This window comes from Kwoniella newhampshirensis, chromosome 12 (assembly GCF_039105145.1).
Source record: "Kwoniella newhampshirensis strain CBS 13917 chromosome 12, whole genome shotgun sequence".
NCBI lineage: Eukaryota > Fungi > Basidiomycota > Tremellomycetes > Tremellales > Cryptococcaceae > Kwoniella > Kwoniella newhampshirensis.
The window spans coordinates 601,135-621,218 of record NC_089965.1 but is presented as its reverse complement, the minus strand read 5'-3'; the positions used below and the strand labels follow the sequence as shown (position 1 = coordinate 621,218).

The following is a 20,084-nucleotide window of genomic DNA, read 5'->3' as shown; positions in this document are numbered from 1 at the left end:
CTCATCATACACAAGCTGCTCAAGTCTAAAGCGAAGCCCAGGAAACGTCAATTAACAGAGAACGACCAAAAGAAGCGTGAGCTCACTGAATTCTGCTTGAATTTAAGCAGGGGCGCCAAGTTTCCTGCTAGACAGGATGTCTGCAAGAATTCATGCTACCTTCCGAGTAAGCAAGGAGTCAAATGAGTGTAACTGGACGCACTCACTCGTAACAGTTCAGATGACGTTGCCCTGAAGGACACGTCAACGCAAAGGCAGACGCTCAAAAAGTGCTTCAGATCTTGGCTCAACCTCTCAGGCTGTTTGAGTGTAGGTGTACCGTTAGTTGCGATGAGATACAAGGCCTTGAGTGGTTCCTCATCCAGATAAGGAGGCTCGTTTTCGATCATCTCGATGGCCATGATCCCGAGGGACCATATGTCAACCTTAGCCCCGTATTCCTTCTGCTTGACAACTTCGGGGGCCATCCAATAGGGCGTGCCAACCATTGTGGCTCGTTTGGACTTCTGGTCGGTGAGCTTTGCGCAGAATCCGAAATCGGCTGTCAAAAATCAAGTCAGCGTTGCGCATACACTCAGCGATCGTCATTCACTGATCTTGACTTCGCCTTGGGCGTTCATGAGCAAATTGTCGGACTTGATGTCACGATGGATGATCGACCTAGAATGTAAATGTTGCAGACCGCGGCAGGTCTGTATCGTGCGCTTTATGAGTATAGGAACTGTGTCTTCGAGGCTCTGGTAACGTACCTCGAGACAGATCGCAGCGATCTGATCTTCCGCCAACTTGTTGTTCTCGATGACGTCGGTCAAAGCGCCTCCCTCCATGTATTCCATGACCACCCAGAGTTCGGTATTCCTGACGAGAAATGAGTCAAGGAAGTTGACCACATTCGGATGCTGCGACTCCTTCATGACAATGATTTCGTTGACGATGAGTTCTTTTCTGGGCTGCTGAGCTAGATCCATCTGTTTGATCGCTACTTTCTTTCCGGTTGATAACGTTTTGGCGACGAAGACCATCCCGGACGCTCTGAATATCCTTTAGCCAGCTTACCACGAAGGAACAGGCAAACTGCAAACTCACCCTTGCCCCACCTTCTTTATTTTAGAGTACAACTGGGCGGGATCGTTATTGCTGACGACTGATCGCAACTTCTCCATTATCTGTGCTTCGTTCATAGTACTGATCCGCCTTTCAGTTCGGGGTACCGCAGTGTGCACCGTAGACACAGCAGGGACGATTGGCTTGACTTCCGCTTCTTTGTGAGCGAATACTTTTGGATCTGCTTTGGTGTCAGCTATACGTGCCGGTGCCGGTGCTCGGGGAGTAGGGGGAGCTTTTCGTTCGGCCACCAGAGGACGAGTCTAAGCGTGATGCAGACCAGCATCAGCGCTTTGCAGCCGGAAATGATGTCACTTACCTCGCGAGTCACTTCACTCTGTCGACGATTTTGTGACATACCAATAGTCGGCTGGGCTGCAACGATGGACGAAAGATTCTCCCTTCTCTGCTGTTGTTGCCCCGCCAATCCAACTCCTTCGAATCGGGTGGCTGCAGCGCTGATGTCACGAGACTGATTCGGTAAGGTCGGTATGGCGGGCGGCTGGTAGTCCCCACCTGTCTGACCCATCTGTTGCTGCGTGTAGAATTGTAGAACGTCGAGGACTGCTTCCGGATGTCGTGCGGCTTCCTCTTTAGTGATGGCAGAGGACGTCAACAGTTTCGACCATTGGGGAGGGAGGCCCTGAAAATGCAGCCAGCAATCAAGAAATGGATCGATCGGTATGAGGTCGCTAGCCTTTCCACTCACTGTGAAACCTCCAGATACGGGGTCGAACCCAACATGAACCTGGTGAACGAAATTGGTAGGGCCCGACACGCCCATCAAGGGAGATCTGCTGTAAATATCGTCCATCCAAGCATACACCTCGTCGTCAGAGCGAAAAGCGAAGTACAGTAATTTATCCTTCGTCTCCAACTCCACACAAAATGGTTTCATATCTACTCGCTGCACGTCCTGGACCTCTCCTAGAGGCAATGAATAGACTGGTGATGAAGATTGCTATTGGCCCAGAAGGGCGATAGATAGGCGGAAAGATCATCAGCGATTCGCCGACCATCACTTCTTGAACTGTGTCTCTGTGATCGCGCGGTGTCTCTGCAGAAGATGACAGAAAGAAGCGTCTTACCTCATTTTTATAAATGCTCAGCTCGTTCCCTCCCAGAACCAACCACCGCTTACTCCACATAAACGCTCTCAAGCCTTCCTCTTTCACGCTCGCCGGTCCAGTACGAACTGTTTCGTTGCGACTGCCATTCGGACGGGCGATGGCCGACGCTGAAGATGGATGGATAGTAGGAAAAGATGATGCATAGGAAGTGGACGAGAAGTTGGACCGAGGATGTGAGGATGATGAATGATTAGCGGACAAAGGAGGTCGGCTTGATCCGCCGCCAGGAGGTGGAGCAGGTGCAGGTCGAGATGGTGTAAGAGAGGATATGTTGAACGCCATGAGAGATATCACCACACAGGGCCACAGAGAGATCAAGGGGGAGATTGTTGATTGATCAGATATGTCGCGAAATAGTGTAGTGGTGATGAGCTAGAAAGGTAAGAGACTATCGTGACAGACACCGGACCTAAGCAGATCGATAGTCACCGACGCGAGGGCCAAGCGGTAAGGTGCACCTTCGTACAGAATAACGATCTTTACGTGAGGGTCAGATGAGAGTGATGGATGACAATGACGAAGTGTGGGTAATGGAAGGTGAAGGTATGTAAAGTGGATGTGGCGACAAACGAACCAGTTGTCCGAGGAGACAAAGACAAAGGGAGAGGAGCGCGTCGCGTCGCCAATTGTTCAATCTGATCCTTATGATAGCAAAAACGAGGAATCATCATGGACGTCGTTCAAATAACACTTCGACCGCTATGCTTGTCCACTTTAGGTATCCTGCGTCTACGTATCGAGCTTGAACGTACAGGTATCAACAAGGGCAGATTATACAGCTTTACACCCACAGCTTATCATCAAGCATGGTTCAATATTACCGCGAGAGCCGATTACGCAAACTTCTTCCCTTTTTCGGATCTTCCATCTTTACCATCGATATCGTCTGAAGTTGTTGAGCCAAGAATTCTTGGGTTCCTTGCCTGCATCACAATTCAGCTTCATATCATCCAGCATGATTGGCAATCCACTCACCGCATGCGCAAGATCCGCATGATCATTTCCGTGTTTCCGCCGCTATTCGGAAGCGCTCTTTTGGCACTCTTTCTTGCTCGAATAGTACCCAAATTCCTCTGGGTGAGCAAGGATTTGCCGGGCCTTGTTGCCCGATGTTTCAGTGTAGACTGAAAGCCCCGAATGCATTCCTTACAGCCCCGTTCGTCAGCAGTTGCAATGCTGTCCGATGAAAATCGCTCACCTCCATCAAATCATCGGTCCGCCAATCATAGTAGATCCGTACAGACAAGATCTCGTTGAACTTTTGGTTCTGCAGAATGTTCAAAGGCACGCCACTAGCGTCGCCACCCACATAGAAGAAGTCACGAAGAAATTTGAGCCACTTGAGCGCTATGTCCAATTCGCCATCGCTCAGGGCACGCATGTGAGAAGGCTTATCGGACAGCGGAGGGACTATCAAGCCTTCGATGGTCATTAAGATCTGCTTCCACAGTTTAGTCATGACCATCTGCATAGCATCCTGTGTCAGGGTGGAGGCAAGTGTGTGGTTGTTGGTGTCAAGGTAATCGAACAAGGGATGAATAGCAGCCTCGATTTCCGCGTCGGTTGGCCCGCGACGCCTTTCTTCTTTAGTCGGTGGAATCGTGTATTCCGGTGTGCCCATTGCAGAGCGGTAAGCTGCTGATAGCTTTCCAAGCGCCTCATTGTAATCCAAAGGATTGTTCGTCAAAGGCTTCATCACGGATCTGATTGATGCACGAGACATCGTGTGCCGTAAGACAGGAGTCATCTGCGATCAGCCCCTGACGAGTGCAGTATCACTCACCTTGTCTACAAGTGTGCGGACCATATCTGACTCAGTCCGCTTGAGCCATCTGAAAGCTCTCCCAAAATGGAACTGGATATCGTCCCTTTCTCCCTCCATACTCACTCGAAGCAGGATGTGACCTCTTGTGTCTAAAGGTAGCAGCACGTCCTTAGATAACAGATCGGTATGTTGATCGGGATCCAAGCGGAGGTAGGCTCGGCCGAGGAGGTCATGTTTGCCCGTCAGATTTCTATGTCGTATCGTTGCCATAAACCAAGCACTGCCTTTGACGGGTATATCGAAGCTCTCGTCCCACCGAGGGTCCCCATCATCATAGATCGTCCTGGTTTTAGCATGTCGTGTACCATGTTCGTCACTGAGAATGACGAAGCTGTCCGGAAGCTTGTTGGAACCATCTATGCTCAGCCCTTCAGCCAGCACGATCTTCACTGTGAATAAGTAAGCTTGGGGCCGTCCAGCATGATCCGGATGAATGGTTGTTTCGTATGCCGAAAGATCGTCGACGCGCAGCATATCGTACAGTTGATCTAAGTGCTGACGAGCAGCCTCGATATTGTTAAGCTTTACGCAGGACTGTCACACGTCATTAGCGCCCTGCAGCGGGGTTGTTGTGAGAGTGAAATTCACTTCAGAGGTAAAGTTGAAAAAGGCTTGTATCTTCCTCTCCCCTTGTAGCGACGCCAAAGTCGCCTTGGCTTTCTCGACCCAGGCTTTCTGTTGCGCGACGATCTGAGATGTCTCGACTTGACGCATGTCCTGAGCGAACAGCTGCTCCATCTCACCACAGTAATCATTGATGGACAGACTGATGATCTAGGATGGTGAGGGTTAATGAGTGTACAAAGGGTGACACCATGGTAATTCCAAACATACCTTTGACAATTGAGTCGCAAAACGGGCAAGCTGGTGTTCATCTGGCCATTTGAGTTCCATGAGGAATTGCACAGCACTGCGGAATGAGTCGAAAAGATCGGTGACTGAAGATGAAGGTCCATGAGGCGACGTCGGCTCAAACTACGAGAATCAGCAGAGGTAACGAGGGGCAGATATGGACGTACATTGTCGACAGCAAGAGCCTGATCAGCCCATTGCTTCGTTTTCAGTGAGGTATGATGTAGCCAGGATAATACAGCCTTTTCGAATAGCGGTGCAAGGGGGAACCTAACCATGTTTCCCGACGACCTGGCTATTATAAGCTCCCTGCGTTTCGCAGATGTCACTTACTTAAGGAAGGCATCACCCATCTCTGAAAGCTTGAGACCTTTACGGTATAGGGCGAATACCGCGTCAAGACGATCATCGAGGTCTGATGGAGAAAATGCTGCTGCAGTATCCTCAAGGTCACGAAACCACAATGTAAGGTGCTGCTGTAGTACCAATGGCACAAGATCAACAGTTCTGGCCGTCGGGGCATGAGCGATGAATCAGTCACCAATTTCAGAACGTACGGGGTCAAGCGCTCTTTGAATTTCCGATCGAGACGTTTAGCTTCCTTCTCTATCCATCCAGCCATGAACATGGCGAAATCACAGGTCTTGCCATCCTCTATTTCCATTCTATCTGTAGCTTCACTGATGTATGCGTGGAAAGCGCAAGTCCGAATCAGGTTGGCGATCTCGTCTGAGATCTTGAGAATAGTGGGATCATGAAGATTTGCAAAATTGAGGATCTGCCATTCCTGCACTGCTTCCAAAAATTCGTCGGAATGATAACCTCCTACGCAGCCGAGAGCGTTCTGAACGGCAAACAGGAAAGACACATCTCGGCGAAGAAGGTCAGTCCTCAAGCCATCTCGCTACTCGTCAGCTAACGAGTATTCCTGGCGTCGCACTCACGTCTGATATGGCCCAATCAACGAGCGGGAAGTCCATCTGAACCTTCTGAACCATCATCATAGCTTCGTGTACGCACGCGGAGGGGACTTGTCCCTTTTCGAAACGATCAACTATGGCGTGGAAGAAGACCCAGGATCGGAAGGATGACGGCAATCTCCACCGTAACGCACATTCTCCTAGCAGAGCTAGATGTTCCTGAGACAAGATTCCCAGAGACACATCCTCGTCTTCGGGAAGCGTTTTTAAGACCTCCAAGTCTTGATTAAGGCATAGGTTCAACAGTTCGATATATATATCCTGGCTTTGCGTCGGAATGTAAGTGAAACGCCGCGAGACAGCGTCAATTGACATAAGTTCTAGTTGGGTCGCTACATTTGATGTTGAGTTTCGATCGGAGGACTGAATCAAAGTGGGGTTTGACTGCATCATAAGCAACATCAATTGCGACAGAGTTGACACTTCGCCTGTACGCCATGAAGTCCAACTGGCGTCGTCGACGAAATCTCGAGGACCATATGGATACGGAGCGGCAGTATTGAACAGTTTCAGGCAGGTCTAAACAGAAATATTACCAAATCAGTCAGGAGTGAGGAAAGTCATGCACGTACCTTTAGATCGTCAAGCGCTGCTTGCTCAGTGCAAATGTGTTGCAGCCCTCGCAGCCTTTGATGAAGAACATCGTCTGGAAGTCCGAATAAATGTCCCACCGTCTCCGTCATTGCTAGTCCGGTCCATCCCCGTAAATCTGTCTGTGTACTCCCAATGCTCTCTACGTCGCTTCTATCTCCATGACTCCGTTCAGGGTCTTTCTCTTGACTAGTAGGAGGATCGCTGGCTTGCAACCGAGTTCTGTACGAGTCAAGCCTGGAAGCGAGCTCGGCCGATGCCGGGCCGATTGCGGAGACCGAATTTGATATCAGGTCGAGAAACAACGAGACCTGGACGCTCAGCTCGTATTTCCAAGCGCCATCTCCTAGCTCTTCCTCTTTTCTCAAAGCTCTGGTAGATATGGTTACAAATGCTAAGATGAGGTCCTCCACCTTTCGGGATTCTTTCATCTGTCGCTGGAAACTCTTTTCGGACCACGTGGAGGACCAGAAGAGCGCAATTGTCCTCCTGAATCGCTGATCGGCATATCTATGAGGTTATATATGAGCAAAGCAGGATCTTGGTTAACCTTGCTGCTTACTTCGGCTCTTGTCCCATAGCGATTCTCTGCAATGTACCGTCCATGACTTTGAGCAGCTTCTCAGGATACCGCGGTGACTTTCCCGAGTCACGACCGACAAACGAACCGAGATCGAAGGCAAAGAAGGAAGAAGGGCCATCGTGAGACTTCCGGAAGGGAGAAGGGGAGGTGACAGGAGCCGCCTTGTCTACATCCTTGGCAGCGATTCTGCTTGGCCGTTGCGCGATGCAGGTCTGAAGTAGTCTAGGCATATGAGTGGTGATTAGCTCTAGGAGTGAAAACGAGAGTAAGGACAGACAAAACTCACGCGACGCGGAGAGCGTACCTTTACAAAGCGATGATCAGCATGACCGACATGGAAAGCTGAACAACACTCACTCCAGGCATTCGTTGTCGTTGGGAGCCATGATTTCGTGAATATCACCGGTCGCGACGCATTTGATGGATCCGGTGTATCATGTCGGGCGCGATGAGAGGACAAAGACAGTGTTCATAGGTGTTAAATCTTTGGACGAGGTATTGAGAAAGTTATGCTGCCTGTATTGGCAGGTGGTTGTGACGAATGTTATTGTCGGTTACAGAGTGATCTCCTCCGCGCGCCTAATCTCGAGCACAGCAGGGATGGATCGTGTGGAGACCCCATTCGCCACCCCAACAACAAGAGGAGTCATCATGAACCATTACATGTTGGTATCACATCCAGCTTATTCCCATTCATTCAGTTACGAGCTCTGTCACCAGCATGCCTCCCCTGCAATTCCAACCGCTGTCGTCCCAACCGACACCTGCATTTTGGTCTGCCCTGACAGAACTCAAACTTGATAAGTTCAAACTGGACGAAACTCAACAACCCATCATCGGATGGCTCGAAGAGGGTAAAACCGTTTCCGATCGAGAAGCGTTGAGCACATCAAGTCAAGAAGATGCTCAGATCGGTATCGATGGTAGTGTGGGCGTTGGGGGAGATGCCTTCGGGATGAGCGATGGGATGTGAGTTTTCAATGTCAGCATCGCGTCTCATCACAGTTTCCAGCAGGTCGCCACCTTCAACTATCCCAGTTACCGGAATTGTCAAGATATTCAACACCATCGAACATTTCCGGAAGAACGACGTGAAGAAAAAGCTATTTGATGATATGGTGGAGACAGTGGGTCATTCTGAAAGGCCGGGCCACATCTCTTACTCTCGATTGCAGATCCTCGAATCGTTCGCGTCTGATCAGCCTAATCTTAATCCTTTCTTGCTTGTCACTTTCGCAGACCTCAAGAAATACGTCTTCCACTACTGGTTCGCTTTTCCAGCCCTCGCCGCTAAACCTGCTTGGGAAATTGGACCCGAGGGATTGACGCACATGGCCGACGAGGTGAGCCACACGCTTGCTTTACCAATACTGCGGACTGCTCATGTCATTGCAGGACATTGCAGAGATTCGGACACTGGAGGACGACATGAGTAAGAAGAGTGGCTTGAAACACACCGCGTACCTTGTCTATGGTGCTCGAGGTCAAAGGACAGTTGCACCAATCTCAGATTGTGAACGCATATACGAAAGAATTAACCATAATGAAGTGAGTCTTGGAACCCGAAGCGCCGCAGACCATGTAACAGGAAAGTCGCAGGTATTTGTCGCTTTCCATGACCCCTCATCTTCCAAGCATCATCCTGGTTGGCCCCTGCGTAACATCCTCTTCTATCTGAAGACAAAACACTCCATCCGTGATGTTCAGGTCATTTGTCTCCGTGCTGGTCTCGCGAGCAGACAATGCCGAATCACTTCGCCTGAAGGTAATCAACATCACCCTGACTTGTCAGACAAGCTGCAAGCAGTAGGATGGGAGAGAGATTCGTTTGGAAAGCTGGCAAGTCGCCAGGCAGACCTTGGACCGATTATGAATCCTGCTCGGTGAGCTTGTACATATCGTATTGTGTGCGCCCGCTCATAACTACATAGTCTGGCAGAGCAAGCTGTCGACCTGAATTTGAAATTAATGAAATGGCGAATAATGCCCTCTCTTGATCTCGAAAAGATTGCCAGCACTAAATGCTTATTGCTGGGCGCTGGTACTTTGGGCTGCTATGTGGCCCGAAACTTGATGGTAAGTTTTTGCATTCGCTTCAACCATATTAGAGGGTAATCAAACGGCAGGGATGGGGCGTCCGTAACATAACATTTGTGGATTCTGGCAGGGTATCGTACTCAAATCCAGTGCGGCAACCATTATTCGATTTCGACGATTGCCTTGATGGAGGGAAACCCAAAGCACAATGCGCAGCAGAAAGGTTGCGAAGAATCTTTCCGGGAGCTGTACGTCGATCTCCTCAACGACGAGAGCTTTGTTTTGGCTGACCTTTCCAGTAGAACGCGAAAGGGCATTCTTTCACGATACCAATGCCTGGTCATCCTGTGGCGCTTTCTTCAGAACAAACAGTCGCTTCCAACATACGCTGCCTCGAAGACCTGATCCGATCCCACGATGCTGTTTTTCTTCTCATGGACTCGCGTGAATCACGATGGCTGCCAACAGTCATCGGCGCTGCGGAGTCGAAAATAGTCATCAACGCAGCGCTTGGATTTGACACTTATCTTGTGATGAGACATGGTGTAGAGCGGATAGATATGGGTTCCAAGGAACTGGGTTGCTATTACTGCAACGACATTGTTGCTCCCACAGACGTAGGTCCCTCGCTCTGCTCACAGTTCATACGGATCTTAACGACATAATAGTCCCTCACCGATCGAACACTGGATCAAATGTGTACGGTTACGAGACCTGGAATGGCCCCGATTGCGGCCGCCTCGGCTGTCGAATTGATGGTGTCTCTCGTTCAGCATCCCCTTGGGTGAGTGGAAATGGGAAGAATTTGCAATTTGCTGAGCTTTCCCAGACCTGCCGCACCGGCAGATGTTTTGGGCTCGGCGAAGAATTATTCGTATGACGCCGTGTCGGGAAGCCCTTTGGGCATCATACCTCACCAACTTCGAGGCTCGCTCTCCAACTGGGGAACCTTATTGATCAAGGGAGCAGCGTATGACAGATGTACAGGCTGTAGTCATCATGTGAGTGAATAGTGAGCCTGCTGATCAGTCCTGACACGCTGTGATCACAGATAATCGAAGCGTACCGCTCAGGGGGCTTTACCTTTTTCCTCAAAGCCTTCAACGAGATCGATTACCTGGAGACATTGACAGGACTGGATCTTTTGCACGCTGCGGGTGAAGCTGTGATGGATCAGGTGGACTGGGATGATAGTGGTGAAGACGAATGAGGTCATTGGTTTGTACAGATGAGATATCTACGCATGTAGACGATCCTCTCTATTGTTGGAAAGGACGACATTCTTCAACGCAGGTGCATAGATTAAAGTGACGGATTCCAACGCGTGCTTTGTCAACCGCTCGCCATTTCAAACGGTCTGACTCTCTACTGAGACCGAAACAGTAACCCCTCTGATACCCTTCTGTGCGCAGTCCTCTTCCCACTTGCTTTCAGGGTAGGGTGATTCACTGCTAGCGGCAGCAGTGAACGAAGGTTCCCTTGCTTCCACTCCGCTAGGATGTACAACAGTTGATCCCAGGTTGGGGGCGATGATCGGCAATCTATATCGATATACTCAGTGGGACCAGGACGCGAGCTGCAGACAGAACTTACACGTCATTCGACTGCCTACTTTTGAACGAAAGTCTGTCAGTGACCCACTGAATCCACCGGGAGTATTCGTTAATTGCATCGTTTGAGACACCGAAGAAGAGGAAGAAATTGATGGCTAGAAGAGGGGAAAACCAGCGAGGTAGAATAGCGTCGGCGGTCTGTCGTGATGTTGTTAGGAAAGCCGAAGCTGCATAGTGGTCTACTCGGGACCAGCCGAGATGCAGCCATTCCCACGACACGTATGGTCTAGGGTGTCGGGAGAAGTCCACAAGCACGAAAGTAGTCAAGGGGAGGCCGATTAGAAGGTCCACACTTGAAAGCGCCATCAGTCGGATATAGTGACGATTGTCTAGACCGCTTCTTGACGAGCGAAGAACGTTCTGGAATTGGAGTCGCCGAGATATGAAGAATTTGAGTGCGATGACTAGAGAGATGTATCGTCAGACGCGATCCCACGCCTCGCAAGGGGGAGGACTGACCTCCATATACGGATGCGATGACACTGAGTAGAGGAGCCCAGATTTGCACGGCAAGAACACCAGGAACACCAGGCCAAGTGACAGGCTGGCATCCATAGCCTTCCATAATATCGAACCTGTGAGCCTGGACTATGTAATGTAGAGCCATCACGATGAAGGGCAAGCCGATGCCAAGTAGCATATCGACCACGAATGCAATTTTCTTTTGGCGCTGAGTGATCGTTACTTTAGTCGACGATGCGATCATGACCAGGCGACGGGTTATGCAGAGACTGGATGCCGAGATGCCGACGGGGAGACCAACCAAGATCTTGCTCACTAACTTCAAGTCAGAAGACAAGCATACATGCAGGCCATACACCGAAGGGAAAAGCTCACCTATATCACACCACACCGGAGCAGGATTATTGACATTGTCCCACCACACAATATCGTCAACGAATCCTAGTAGATTACCCAGAAAAAGCCAGGTGATGAGAAGAAGGGTACCGGAATTTCGCGCCCGCCAGTGTAACGGGAGTGGCAGAAGCACCAAAAAGGCTCCAACACCGGAAAAGACGACGTTGCAAGTATCGTGCATGTTGACGAGCTGCTGGGATTCGCGGATGGAGAATGAAGTGGGAAGAGTCCATGTTGTACACTGAACTTCGCCCCATTATAAAGTAGCAGGGCCGTCTTCGCTGCGAGAGAGAACAACAAGGAATCCCGAACAATTGAGACAACGTGAACAATAAAAGGTTGAATGCATGCGCACGTGGCGTAACAAACAAGGGGTTCCTCGGATACTCTGTTTCAAAGCAGGAGCCGGTGCCACTAAATAAATGCCGTTAATTCCGTGTAGCAGGCCTGCTCTGACGAGTTTGAGGATAGTTGAAACCCCTATCCACCAAACTCGTTTCAAAACGTCGCATCGCAACCTTAGGCACATCTACGATCTCTTCACCGCGACTTTCATCGAAGATTGCAATGTTCTGCCTCTTGAAAGTCACATAGGCGTCTTTTCCAAACATCGCTTTGCGGAGAGAGCGCATGTGAAGAAGACGTAACCTCCTTTCATCTTTCAGTCAACGTTGAAACAAAGGAGTGCAATAACAGCAACTATCGCCAGCTGAGGGTCCTTGATACTGTGTGAGGGCGCAGTATGATTTCTCTCCCTTCAGACTTGCTCACATCTTCCTGTATCGATAGTTTCGCCTCCAGTCAATTTGATTGCGACGCAGTCAATATGGAACAATCGACCAAGCCTCAACCCCGAGTGTCCACTGCAGAACTCGGAGTCAGCCTGACATCAGGGGCATATAGCGCTGCCGCAGGCACGCCAAGTTGGAGAAGTGGTCTTAGTCCTTCGTGCGTAAACAAACTGTCTCCTCCTCAACATGCTGCTAATAGTGAGCGGCCAGGCCAACCCCCCCGGTCACTGGTGCTACACCTACTACGCCGTTACCGCCCCCTACTACCGCTGCACCGCGTGCGCTGACCGAGAGAGAGAGTCAACTTGTCAAGCATCTCAGCAGGCTGCAATTTGTGAGCACGATGCCAACATCGTCAGTCTGATTCTCTGCAGTTCCTTGCGACGGCTCCGACTCGATGGATGGGTGGAGAAGAGGGGTCATCAAAAGCCGTGGGTGATTTCATCGCTGTCGATCACACATCCTTATATCTTCTCAGGGCTCTCCCTTTCAATCGGCACCGATGTCGTCGCCACATCCAAATCTCAATCGCTTCCTACTTCCGAACGGAGAGTATGTTGCATGTGTTTTCTGGAATGGCCTGTATCACATCACAGGGACAGATATTGGTACGTACAGCCGATACAGCTGTTATGCTCATTGCGGTAGTGCGGGCGTTAGTATTTCGCTTCGAGGCATTCTCAAGACCGGTTCGCAATATGAAGAAGTGATATACTTTGTGAGCTGCGATCTCGCCTCCTACTGACGCGATGCTTAGGTTCGAAGAGGGTATTTTTTCGGATTTACGAAATCTCAAACCCGGTACCGACGCTTGTTTGGAAGATCCCAAGTGGGTTCCGTTACCTTATTAGATAGCCCTCTTACTGAAAAGTGAGACTAGATCTCCTTTCCTCGATCTCTTATTCCGGAATGGCTGCATCCGTACTCAGAAAAAGGTGATCGTCAGCACCCTTTCTTCAGCCTAATAGCACGCTAACTCTTACTGTGCAGCAAAAGGTAGGGAGTTAGCTGTGATTTGCCCACGAGCCACGAATTAACATCATCAACGCTCTTCAGGTCTTCTATTGGTGCGTGAAGCATCTCATCAGATGTGTGCATGTCTGTTCTCACGATAGCCACATAGGTTCTCCGTTCCTCACGATCGTCTCTTTCTCGACGCTTTGGAACGAGATCTGAAGCGGGAAAAAATGGGACTCGAACCCACGACCGTAGTTGTGGGAGAGCCGGCACGGAGTTTCAGGTCAGTTTGACGGACGAGAAAGGAATGATCTTCTGACATTCACGATTGCGAGGGATAATCAGATACGACCCCAGAAGAAGTTTGTTTGAGCAGTTTGCAGGCAAGCAGCCGGGCTTGGAGGACTCCATCAATACGGTTTGTGCTTCCCGGTCTCTGGCCCATTGTGTGTTCTGACAATATTGCCAATGCACTGCAGAGCTCGAGTCTCGTGGGATCCTCATTGAGCCAAAATGCAACAGACATTAATGACACTGGGCTCCCCGGCACTCCCTCGTTTGAACCGTCCTCCGGCCGTCGACCTGTCGATCCTCCTACAGTGTACGACAACGGCACCGATTCCAAAATTGGCGCTGTGGTGGTCAGACCAGCTCAATTGCCTCAAGATGGTAAAGAGCCCGATCGCTTCGCTGGCACGGCCACTGCACATAACGTGCTGTTTTCGCGTTCCCTACTGAAAGGTAGCCCTACATACAAGCAGGGCCGCAGAAAGTCGTCTCGCGACAAGCGACACAGGCAGCGACGAGATGATACCGCCACTACGGACTATGACACCGGCGAGGAAGGGAGTGGTTCCGATGGCGATCCAATTCATCACTCCGATTATTCTTTCTCAGGTACTTCACAAGAAACTACTTTACCCAATGTACCATTCGTTCCACCACCTCCACCCACGTACAGAGACGTTTGCCGCCCTTCATTGGGATTCGAACCTCCTGACCCAACGACGTCGTTGATTGCAACAAACACTGCCTTGAACTCGAATGCCTTTGCCGTCGGGACCGAAAACCAGAGCGAATTCCAGACGGCACAACCGTCTCAAGTATCATGGTCTACTGAAATTCCATCCGTCCAGCCCAACCAGAATGGCCAGCCGCAAACGTACTCAACTCATAGCTCTGTCCAGCGACTGAATGCAGGTAGTAGTACAGGCACAGCTCCAACGGGCTCCTCCTTGAAAGGATTCAGCTGTCCCTTACTCTCCTGCGGACGGCTATTCAAGCGTCTCGAACATCTGAAGCGACATGTTCGCACACACACGCAGGAGCGCCCCTACGAATGCACACGATGTACCAAAAGATTCAGCCGCAGTGACAATCTCACTCAGCACTTGAAGACACACGAGAAGGCGGATCGAGGAGAAAGGATGAAGACCGAAGCATCGGAAAGCACCGAGGATGACATGGCTACTCTATTGGAGGCACAAGTAGACGCCATGGCTGCAAGGAATGCTCGAGATTACTCCGTTGCTGTAGAAAGATCGGGACGAATAGACGAGGAATACGCTCTGACCTATGGAGAAGGCAGTCTTATAAAAGCAGCCGGTGAGCACCTTTTGTGTGATGTGCCCTCGAGGGACTTTTTTGAGCTCACCAGGCCATTTACAGTGCCATATAATCCAGCTAGTGGGCCATTTCTGTCCTCGTCTGTGGTCGGATCCAACAATGTCGCTGCGCAGAGCATGCTGGCTACATCTCATCAACAATCGCATGGTCCAGCGATGGCGTCAAGTTGGGCCAGCATGGGTGGCTCTTTCAATCAGGCTGGACTATCTCACAGTACCGGACTCTTGGCCAAGCGTCACCGCCATCGTTCTATGACTCCGAATCTTCCTGGTACTCACAGGCCGTCCCATTCCGGAACACCTGGTCTACAGACGGCTGCGTTTCGCTACCACCCATATTCGTCAACTTTCCTGTCTACCGCAGCCCAGCCCTTCACCAGAGCCGCGTCACTCGATTCTTCCGCGTTTCCGGTCCGTGATATACCATACGAAATGTACATGTCTAATCAGAATTCTCATATGCTATTGTCCGAAGAGCGACTTCGGGGCGACTCGGTATCAATCGACATGTCCGCGCCTGCCGAGCAAGTCAATAGCTACAACGAACAGGGATCAACACGAACGCAGAATCCAACTGCTGAGGCTTCGGAATTGCGGCGAGGGCACGGAGTGGATGGATGGACAAATTTATAGGCTCCGAACGTTGTTCTTGTATACGCGTATATACTCTCCGCTAGTACAGATCACATTTGGTTCGCATTTTTGTACGAAAAACGATATATGGTGATATGTTCTCCTGCACACTTGTCCTCCCCTGACGGCAGAATTACTGCACTATAATGATGAGCGCAAGATGTCAATCATCAGTGGGAGCCATCCTGAAACAGATAGTAAGTCCAGAAGGCTCACGAAGAGGATCTCGGAAATCTGAACGATTACATCCAATCAGCATGCCATCTACACACTTTCGAGGACGACTCACGTTTCTGACTGTTGTGTACAAAACCCATCTTCGTTTTGTGAAGCTCCTTGCTCCGCTGATCGTGGAACGATCTCGCCTGGCGTCTAGCCCACTTAGCCTCACCAGCATTCCGAGCCTTCATTAGTTCTTGACCTCGTCCAAATGCTCCGTGTCCACCTGCGACGGGTACCAGAGCCAGCGAGGAATCAGCGAGCCGTTGACGAACACGAGCGACTTTTAGTGCAGTCGAGTCTTCAGAAGCTGAGAGCAGCGCAGATGGTCGATATCTCTGCGAGTAGTATACCCGTAGAGATCGATGTCCCAAGGTTCGTCCAGAAGGTAGCATTAGAGACAGGCCATCTGCTGCCAAGCCAAGAGGACGCTGTAGCATGTCAGTACACATCAATCAAATATCTCGTACCTTCTCCACATCAACCTCTGTGGCCGACGCTGTGGGCCCGTCAACATCCATATCTTCCCATTCTGTGTCATCGTCATCACTCGACCCGCCAAAGTCGTAAAAGTCTGCGAGCTCCACCCTGTCCTCTTCGTCATTATAGGCGAGTTTGCAATGTGCCTTATCAATCATATGACGCCTGACAGCCTCCAGACTCCCGAATTCGCGTCCTCCGTTGGGGCAGAAGAGGCAAAGATTTCCTATCGCAACCTTCTCCCCGAGATAAGACAGCAGACCTGGCAGATCGACGAGGATGTCTTGGTCTGGAATAAAAAAGCTGTGTGATCTCGCCATATGTATAACGTTTTCGTTCACTGATTCGGAATGCTGGAAGCAGAAGAGACAATCGGTGGGCTTGATTCGACGACGGAAATTTGCGATCTTCTCGCTGACATCCTCGTCGTCACCACTGTCAATCTCATCGTCGCTAGTCGAGGCGATGTCAACATCGGCGTCCTCGGCTTCTTGCACATCTGCAGACCCTTCGCCGTTGTTCGCACGCCTGACTGATTGTGTGATTCGCGAAGTCTCTCTATCGCGGTGTTTCTTGGATTGAACGTGAGATCGGAAGGCATTTTCTGATGAGAAGGATTTGCTGAAACTGATCAGCGCAGTCCGACATGCCGACTCACTTGCAGGAAGCGCAGGCAAGACTTCTAGGGTCAGTTCTGACAGCATTCTGCTCCCTCCTTTCCAGGACCTTCTCGTTGAATGATGCAGCGGCGACGGGGGGCAGATTGGCGACTCGACGCTTCATGTTGTACCGATGCCAGTCGGTGGAGAAATGGGCTCGCTGCTCGGCTGCTGTCTCGAACGCGACTCGACATGATATACAAGTGAACATATTTCGGGGACAGAAAGTGCGACTATCGGTATGGTAGATCCGTGATGAAAGAGGACGGTGGCGAAGAGAAGAAAAGGCTGTGAGAGATTATGATTCTGTTGTAAAAGAGAGAGACAAGAGATGATGTGTCATAGCTTGAAAACCTCAGTGGCAAGTCACGTGATTTCACATTTTCATCCCCGTTCATTCGCTAACAACCAGTATTCGCCTTCGCTATCATTTACACCTGTACCGCCTACCAAGCTTGATTTCTTCCCCCTACACCGACTATCCTCAACCGCCGAATGGACCTCTCAGCTGTGATGCCCTCGTGGGCAGTCGATTCTTCGAAAGATGCAAGTGGTACTCCAAAGGCCACCGGGCCGGGAGGTCAGTGGCGAGCCTTAAGTAAGTGATTGCCGGCGTTTCTGGCGAATATTCCAATGTGACACCGGGTGACAACTCGCAGACGTTGAACCTGATCTTGTAAGATCATTGTTGCTGAGGAAATTCAAATCGCCGACACCTATCCAGAGAGCAAGTATTCCCGGAGCGCTGTCCCTTCCACCTCGCGATATACTCGGGATGGCAAGGACAGGTTCTGGGAAAACACTCGCTTATCTGATCCCTCTCTTGCAACGGCTCGGCTCGAAGCATGTATCGAGCTCTGGACCTAGAAGTCTCATTCTTTGTCCGAGTCGTGAGCTGGCCGTACAGATCTACACTGTAGGGAAAGACCTTGCCCGGGGCATGGGCAAGGGCAAAGGTAAGGAGGGTGAGGGTCTGAGATGGGCGGTTGTGATCGGTGGAGACAGTCTGGATGGGCAATTCGAGAAGATGTCAAGCAACCCCGACATGTGAGTAGTCTTTTCGCGAAGTTGGAATTAACGATAGTGTGATTGCTACTCCCGGTCGATTTCTTCATCTGCTTGTGGAGATGCACATGGATCTTCGACACCTTCGAACTGTCGTCTACGACGAGGCAGACCGGTAAGTCTAGTTTTGGATATAACAATCGCTGACATACAGACTCTTCGAGATGGGTTTCGACTCTCAACTGCGAGAAATCCTTCACCGCTTGCCTCCGACTCGGCAAAACCTGTTATTTTCTGCCACTCTTCCTTCCACCGTTGCCGAATTTGCCAAGGCTGGGCTGGCCAATCCGCTTCTGGTTCGTCTCGATGCCGATCACAAGATCAGTCCGGATCTCGATTTGCGCTTCCTATCTGTGAAACCCAATGAAAAGGAAGCTTCCTTACTGAGTCTACTTCGTGCCCTAATCAACTCAACAGAAGACTCTCAAGATTCAGGATCTCAATCTCAAGCCATTGTTTTCGTTTCGACCAAACATCACGTGGATTATATCGCCGAGTTGCTTCGAAATACAGGCTATCGGACTTCGCATATCTACAGCTCTCTCGATCAAGCTGCTCGGCAACAACAACTCTCGTCTTTTCGCGCCCATTCGACTGACGTGTTAGTAGTCACTGATGTTGCTGCCCGTGGTCTGGACATCCCTGTGATGGACCACGTCATCAATTACGATTTCCCCGCCGGTCCCCGAATCTTCGTTCATCGAGTGGGCCGCACAGCTCGGGCGGGTAGGAAAGGGACAGCTTGGTCCATGATTACCCGTGAGGACTGGCCGTATCTTTGCGATCTTCAAACCTTTCTCGGACCCTCCCGCCTGGGTGACTGCGTAGACGTTCTTAAGGTGATACCCTCAGATCTGGTCAGCGAAAACGTCGAATACATATTCAGCAGTTTGCAGGAATCGGCACCTCACCTCGGCTCTCTCCGCAACGTAATGATGAAGGGTCAGGCAATGTACGAGCGCTCGAGAGCGAAGGCCAATCCGCTAGCATACCGGCAAGCGAAGGGCTTGAGTCGTGCATATGCTGCGAATTCGATTCCGGCCGATCCACTGTTCGGCAATGTGGGCGAAACCTCAGTCACCGAAGACAGAGCCCGTCTGTTGGAATCTGTGGCCACGTATAGCCCGCATGAAACAGTCTTCGAGGTGGGGCACCGAGGGGAGAGTGCCGGCGCTCTGCTCATGAAAAACCGGAGGAAACTGGTCGAAACAAAAACTCGTGCAACGAAAGCAAAGAGCGCGGCAACAGATCACGGGCGGTCGCATTCTGAGGTAGCACTTACACCTACTGTCGTGAGTTGAGGTCCCACATACATCGTGTACTCGCTAAGACCCACGCCAGTCAAAATCGTACAAAGACACTGCGTTTTACATGGATCATAGTCAGCGAGGCGCAGATTCGGATAAAGCGTGAGTTCTCCCATTTTGAAGTGCGATTGCCCTTTCTGAGTTGATGAAAATGTCAAGCTATTCGCTCAACAACGGGACTGCAATCCCTGAAGCTTTGTCGGCGGTAGCACTGGATCTAACAGCCGATGAAGGAGGGGGACTAAAAGCCCAGAAAGCCAGTCAACTTAGCTGGGATCGGAAGAAGAAGAAGTTTATCAAGAAATCAGGCGATCCTGAAGGACAGCGAATGATCCGGTCCGAGAGTGGTGCTTTACTACCTGCATCTTATAACAGTGGTCGCTACGTTGAGTGGAAGTCTCGACGACGTGGAGCAATATCTCTTGGCGAGGGCGATAACTCGACTGCACCCTCAAAGCCCAAAGGTTCTCGCTCTCGTCAACTCTCGGATCTGCGCATCACGGCCCAAGGTGAGTGGCGCGAGTCTTGTGAAGCGCTGACGTACTCTCTGTTCAGATCAAGGTGTGCGCAAGAACGCCCGCAAAATGCCGACGTTACGCTCGGCTCAAGCGGTGCACCGCGCGAGGCAGCTGAAAACCCAGGTATGTGTACCACTTAGGACTTCAATCGCTTTATTGACAAGTTCTGTTCTAGCGTTCCGAAAAGACTGGCCGCCATGCGAGAAGAAAGTGACACGGCCTTTGTCAAACAATGAGCCGCACCTCGACGTTTGCTG

At 50.6% G+C, this 20,084-nt stretch overlaps 7 protein-coding genes across 7 annotated transcripts; 3 read left to right on the top strand and 4 right to left on the bottom strand.

Annotated features, from left to right (window-relative positions):
* Positions 1 to 19: 19 nt before the first annotated feature.
* IAR55_005809 (uncharacterized protein) lies at positions 20 to 2,516 on the bottom strand (the record flags this gene model as incomplete). Its single annotated transcript, XM_066948899.1, has 9 exons — positions 20 to 25; positions 87 to 155; positions 207 to 541; positions 593 to 692; positions 750 to 1,032; positions 1,087 to 1,367; positions 1,424 to 1,747; positions 1,814 to 2,065; positions 2,193 to 2,516. The coding sequence occupies 9 exons, from the start codon at positions 2,514 to 2,516 to the stop codon at positions 20 to 22; spliced, it is 1,974 nt and encodes a 657-aa protein (XP_066800672.1).
* A 535-nt stretch (positions 2,517 to 3,051) lies between these two features.
* On the bottom strand, positions 3,052 to 7,451 carry IAR55_005808 (uncharacterized protein; the record flags this gene model as incomplete). The annotated part of the gene is made up of 14 exons (XM_066948898.1): positions 3,052 to 3,157; positions 3,210 to 3,379; positions 3,433 to 3,981; positions 4,123 to 4,593; positions 4,648 to 4,833; positions 4,894 to 5,034; positions 5,079 to 5,202; positions 5,245 to 5,418; positions 5,469 to 5,755; positions 5,856 to 6,410; positions 6,464 to 6,992; positions 7,045 to 7,287; positions 7,352 to 7,369; positions 7,423 to 7,451. 14 exons carry the CDS (start codon positions 7,449 to 7,451, stop codon positions 3,052 to 3,054), a joined length of 3,582 nt encoding a protein of 1,193 aa, XP_066800671.1.
* A 335-nt stretch (positions 7,452 to 7,786) lies between these two features.
* IAR55_005807 (E1-like protein-activating enzyme Gsa7p/Apg7p) lies at positions 7,787 to 10,312 on the top strand (the record flags this gene model as incomplete). Its single annotated transcript, XM_066948897.1, has 11 exons — positions 7,787 to 8,034; positions 8,081 to 8,192; positions 8,241 to 8,408; positions 8,461 to 8,613; positions 8,665 to 8,948; positions 8,997 to 9,141; positions 9,192 to 9,350; positions 9,405 to 9,719; positions 9,771 to 9,886; positions 9,932 to 10,103; positions 10,154 to 10,312. The coding sequence occupies 11 exons, from the start codon at positions 7,787 to 7,789 to the stop codon at positions 10,310 to 10,312; spliced, it is 2,031 nt and encodes a 676-aa protein (XP_066800670.1).
* Positions 10,313 to 10,450: 138 nt separating this feature from the next.
* IAR55_005806 (uncharacterized protein) lies at positions 10,451 to 11,754 on the bottom strand (the record flags this gene model as incomplete). Its single annotated transcript, XM_066948896.1, has 4 exons — positions 10,451 to 10,643; positions 10,696 to 11,119; positions 11,175 to 11,492; positions 11,553 to 11,754. 4 exons carry the CDS (start codon positions 11,752 to 11,754, stop codon positions 10,451 to 10,453), a joined length of 1,137 nt encoding a protein of 378 aa, XP_066800669.1.
* A 645-nt stretch (positions 11,755 to 12,399) lies between these two features.
* Positions 12,400 to 15,579, top strand: IAR55_005805 (uncharacterized protein; the record flags this gene model as incomplete). The annotated part of the gene is made up of 11 exons (XM_066948895.1): positions 12,400 to 12,521; positions 12,575 to 12,698; positions 12,843 to 12,972; positions 13,025 to 13,070; positions 13,122 to 13,193; positions 13,245 to 13,299; positions 13,421 to 13,431; positions 13,488 to 13,604; positions 13,667 to 13,739; positions 13,801 to 14,926; positions 14,990 to 15,579. The coding sequence occupies 11 exons, from the start codon at positions 12,400 to 12,402 to the stop codon at positions 15,577 to 15,579; spliced, it is 2,466 nt and encodes an 821-aa protein (XP_066800668.1).
* A 163-nt stretch (positions 15,580 to 15,742) lies between these two features.
* IAR55_005804 (uncharacterized protein) lies at positions 15,743 to 17,148 on the bottom strand (the record flags this gene model as incomplete). Its single annotated transcript, XM_066948894.1, has 4 exons — positions 15,743 to 15,813; positions 15,869 to 16,229; positions 16,278 to 16,806; positions 16,937 to 17,148. The coding sequence occupies 4 exons, from the start codon at positions 17,146 to 17,148 to the stop codon at positions 15,743 to 15,745; spliced, it is 1,173 nt and encodes a 390-aa protein (XP_066800667.1).
* A 284-nt stretch (positions 17,149 to 17,432) lies between these two features.
* IAR55_005803 (uncharacterized protein) lies at positions 17,433 to 20,041 on the top strand (the record flags this gene model as incomplete). The annotated part of the gene is made up of 7 exons (XM_066948893.1): positions 17,433 to 17,535; positions 17,597 to 17,984; positions 18,157 to 19,294; positions 19,344 to 19,411; positions 19,469 to 19,818; positions 19,865 to 19,950; positions 20,003 to 20,041. The coding sequence occupies 7 exons, from the start codon at positions 17,433 to 17,435 to the stop codon at positions 20,039 to 20,041; spliced, it is 2,172 nt and encodes a 723-aa protein (XP_066800666.1).
* Between the last annotated feature and the right edge of the window lie 43 nt (positions 20,042 to 20,084).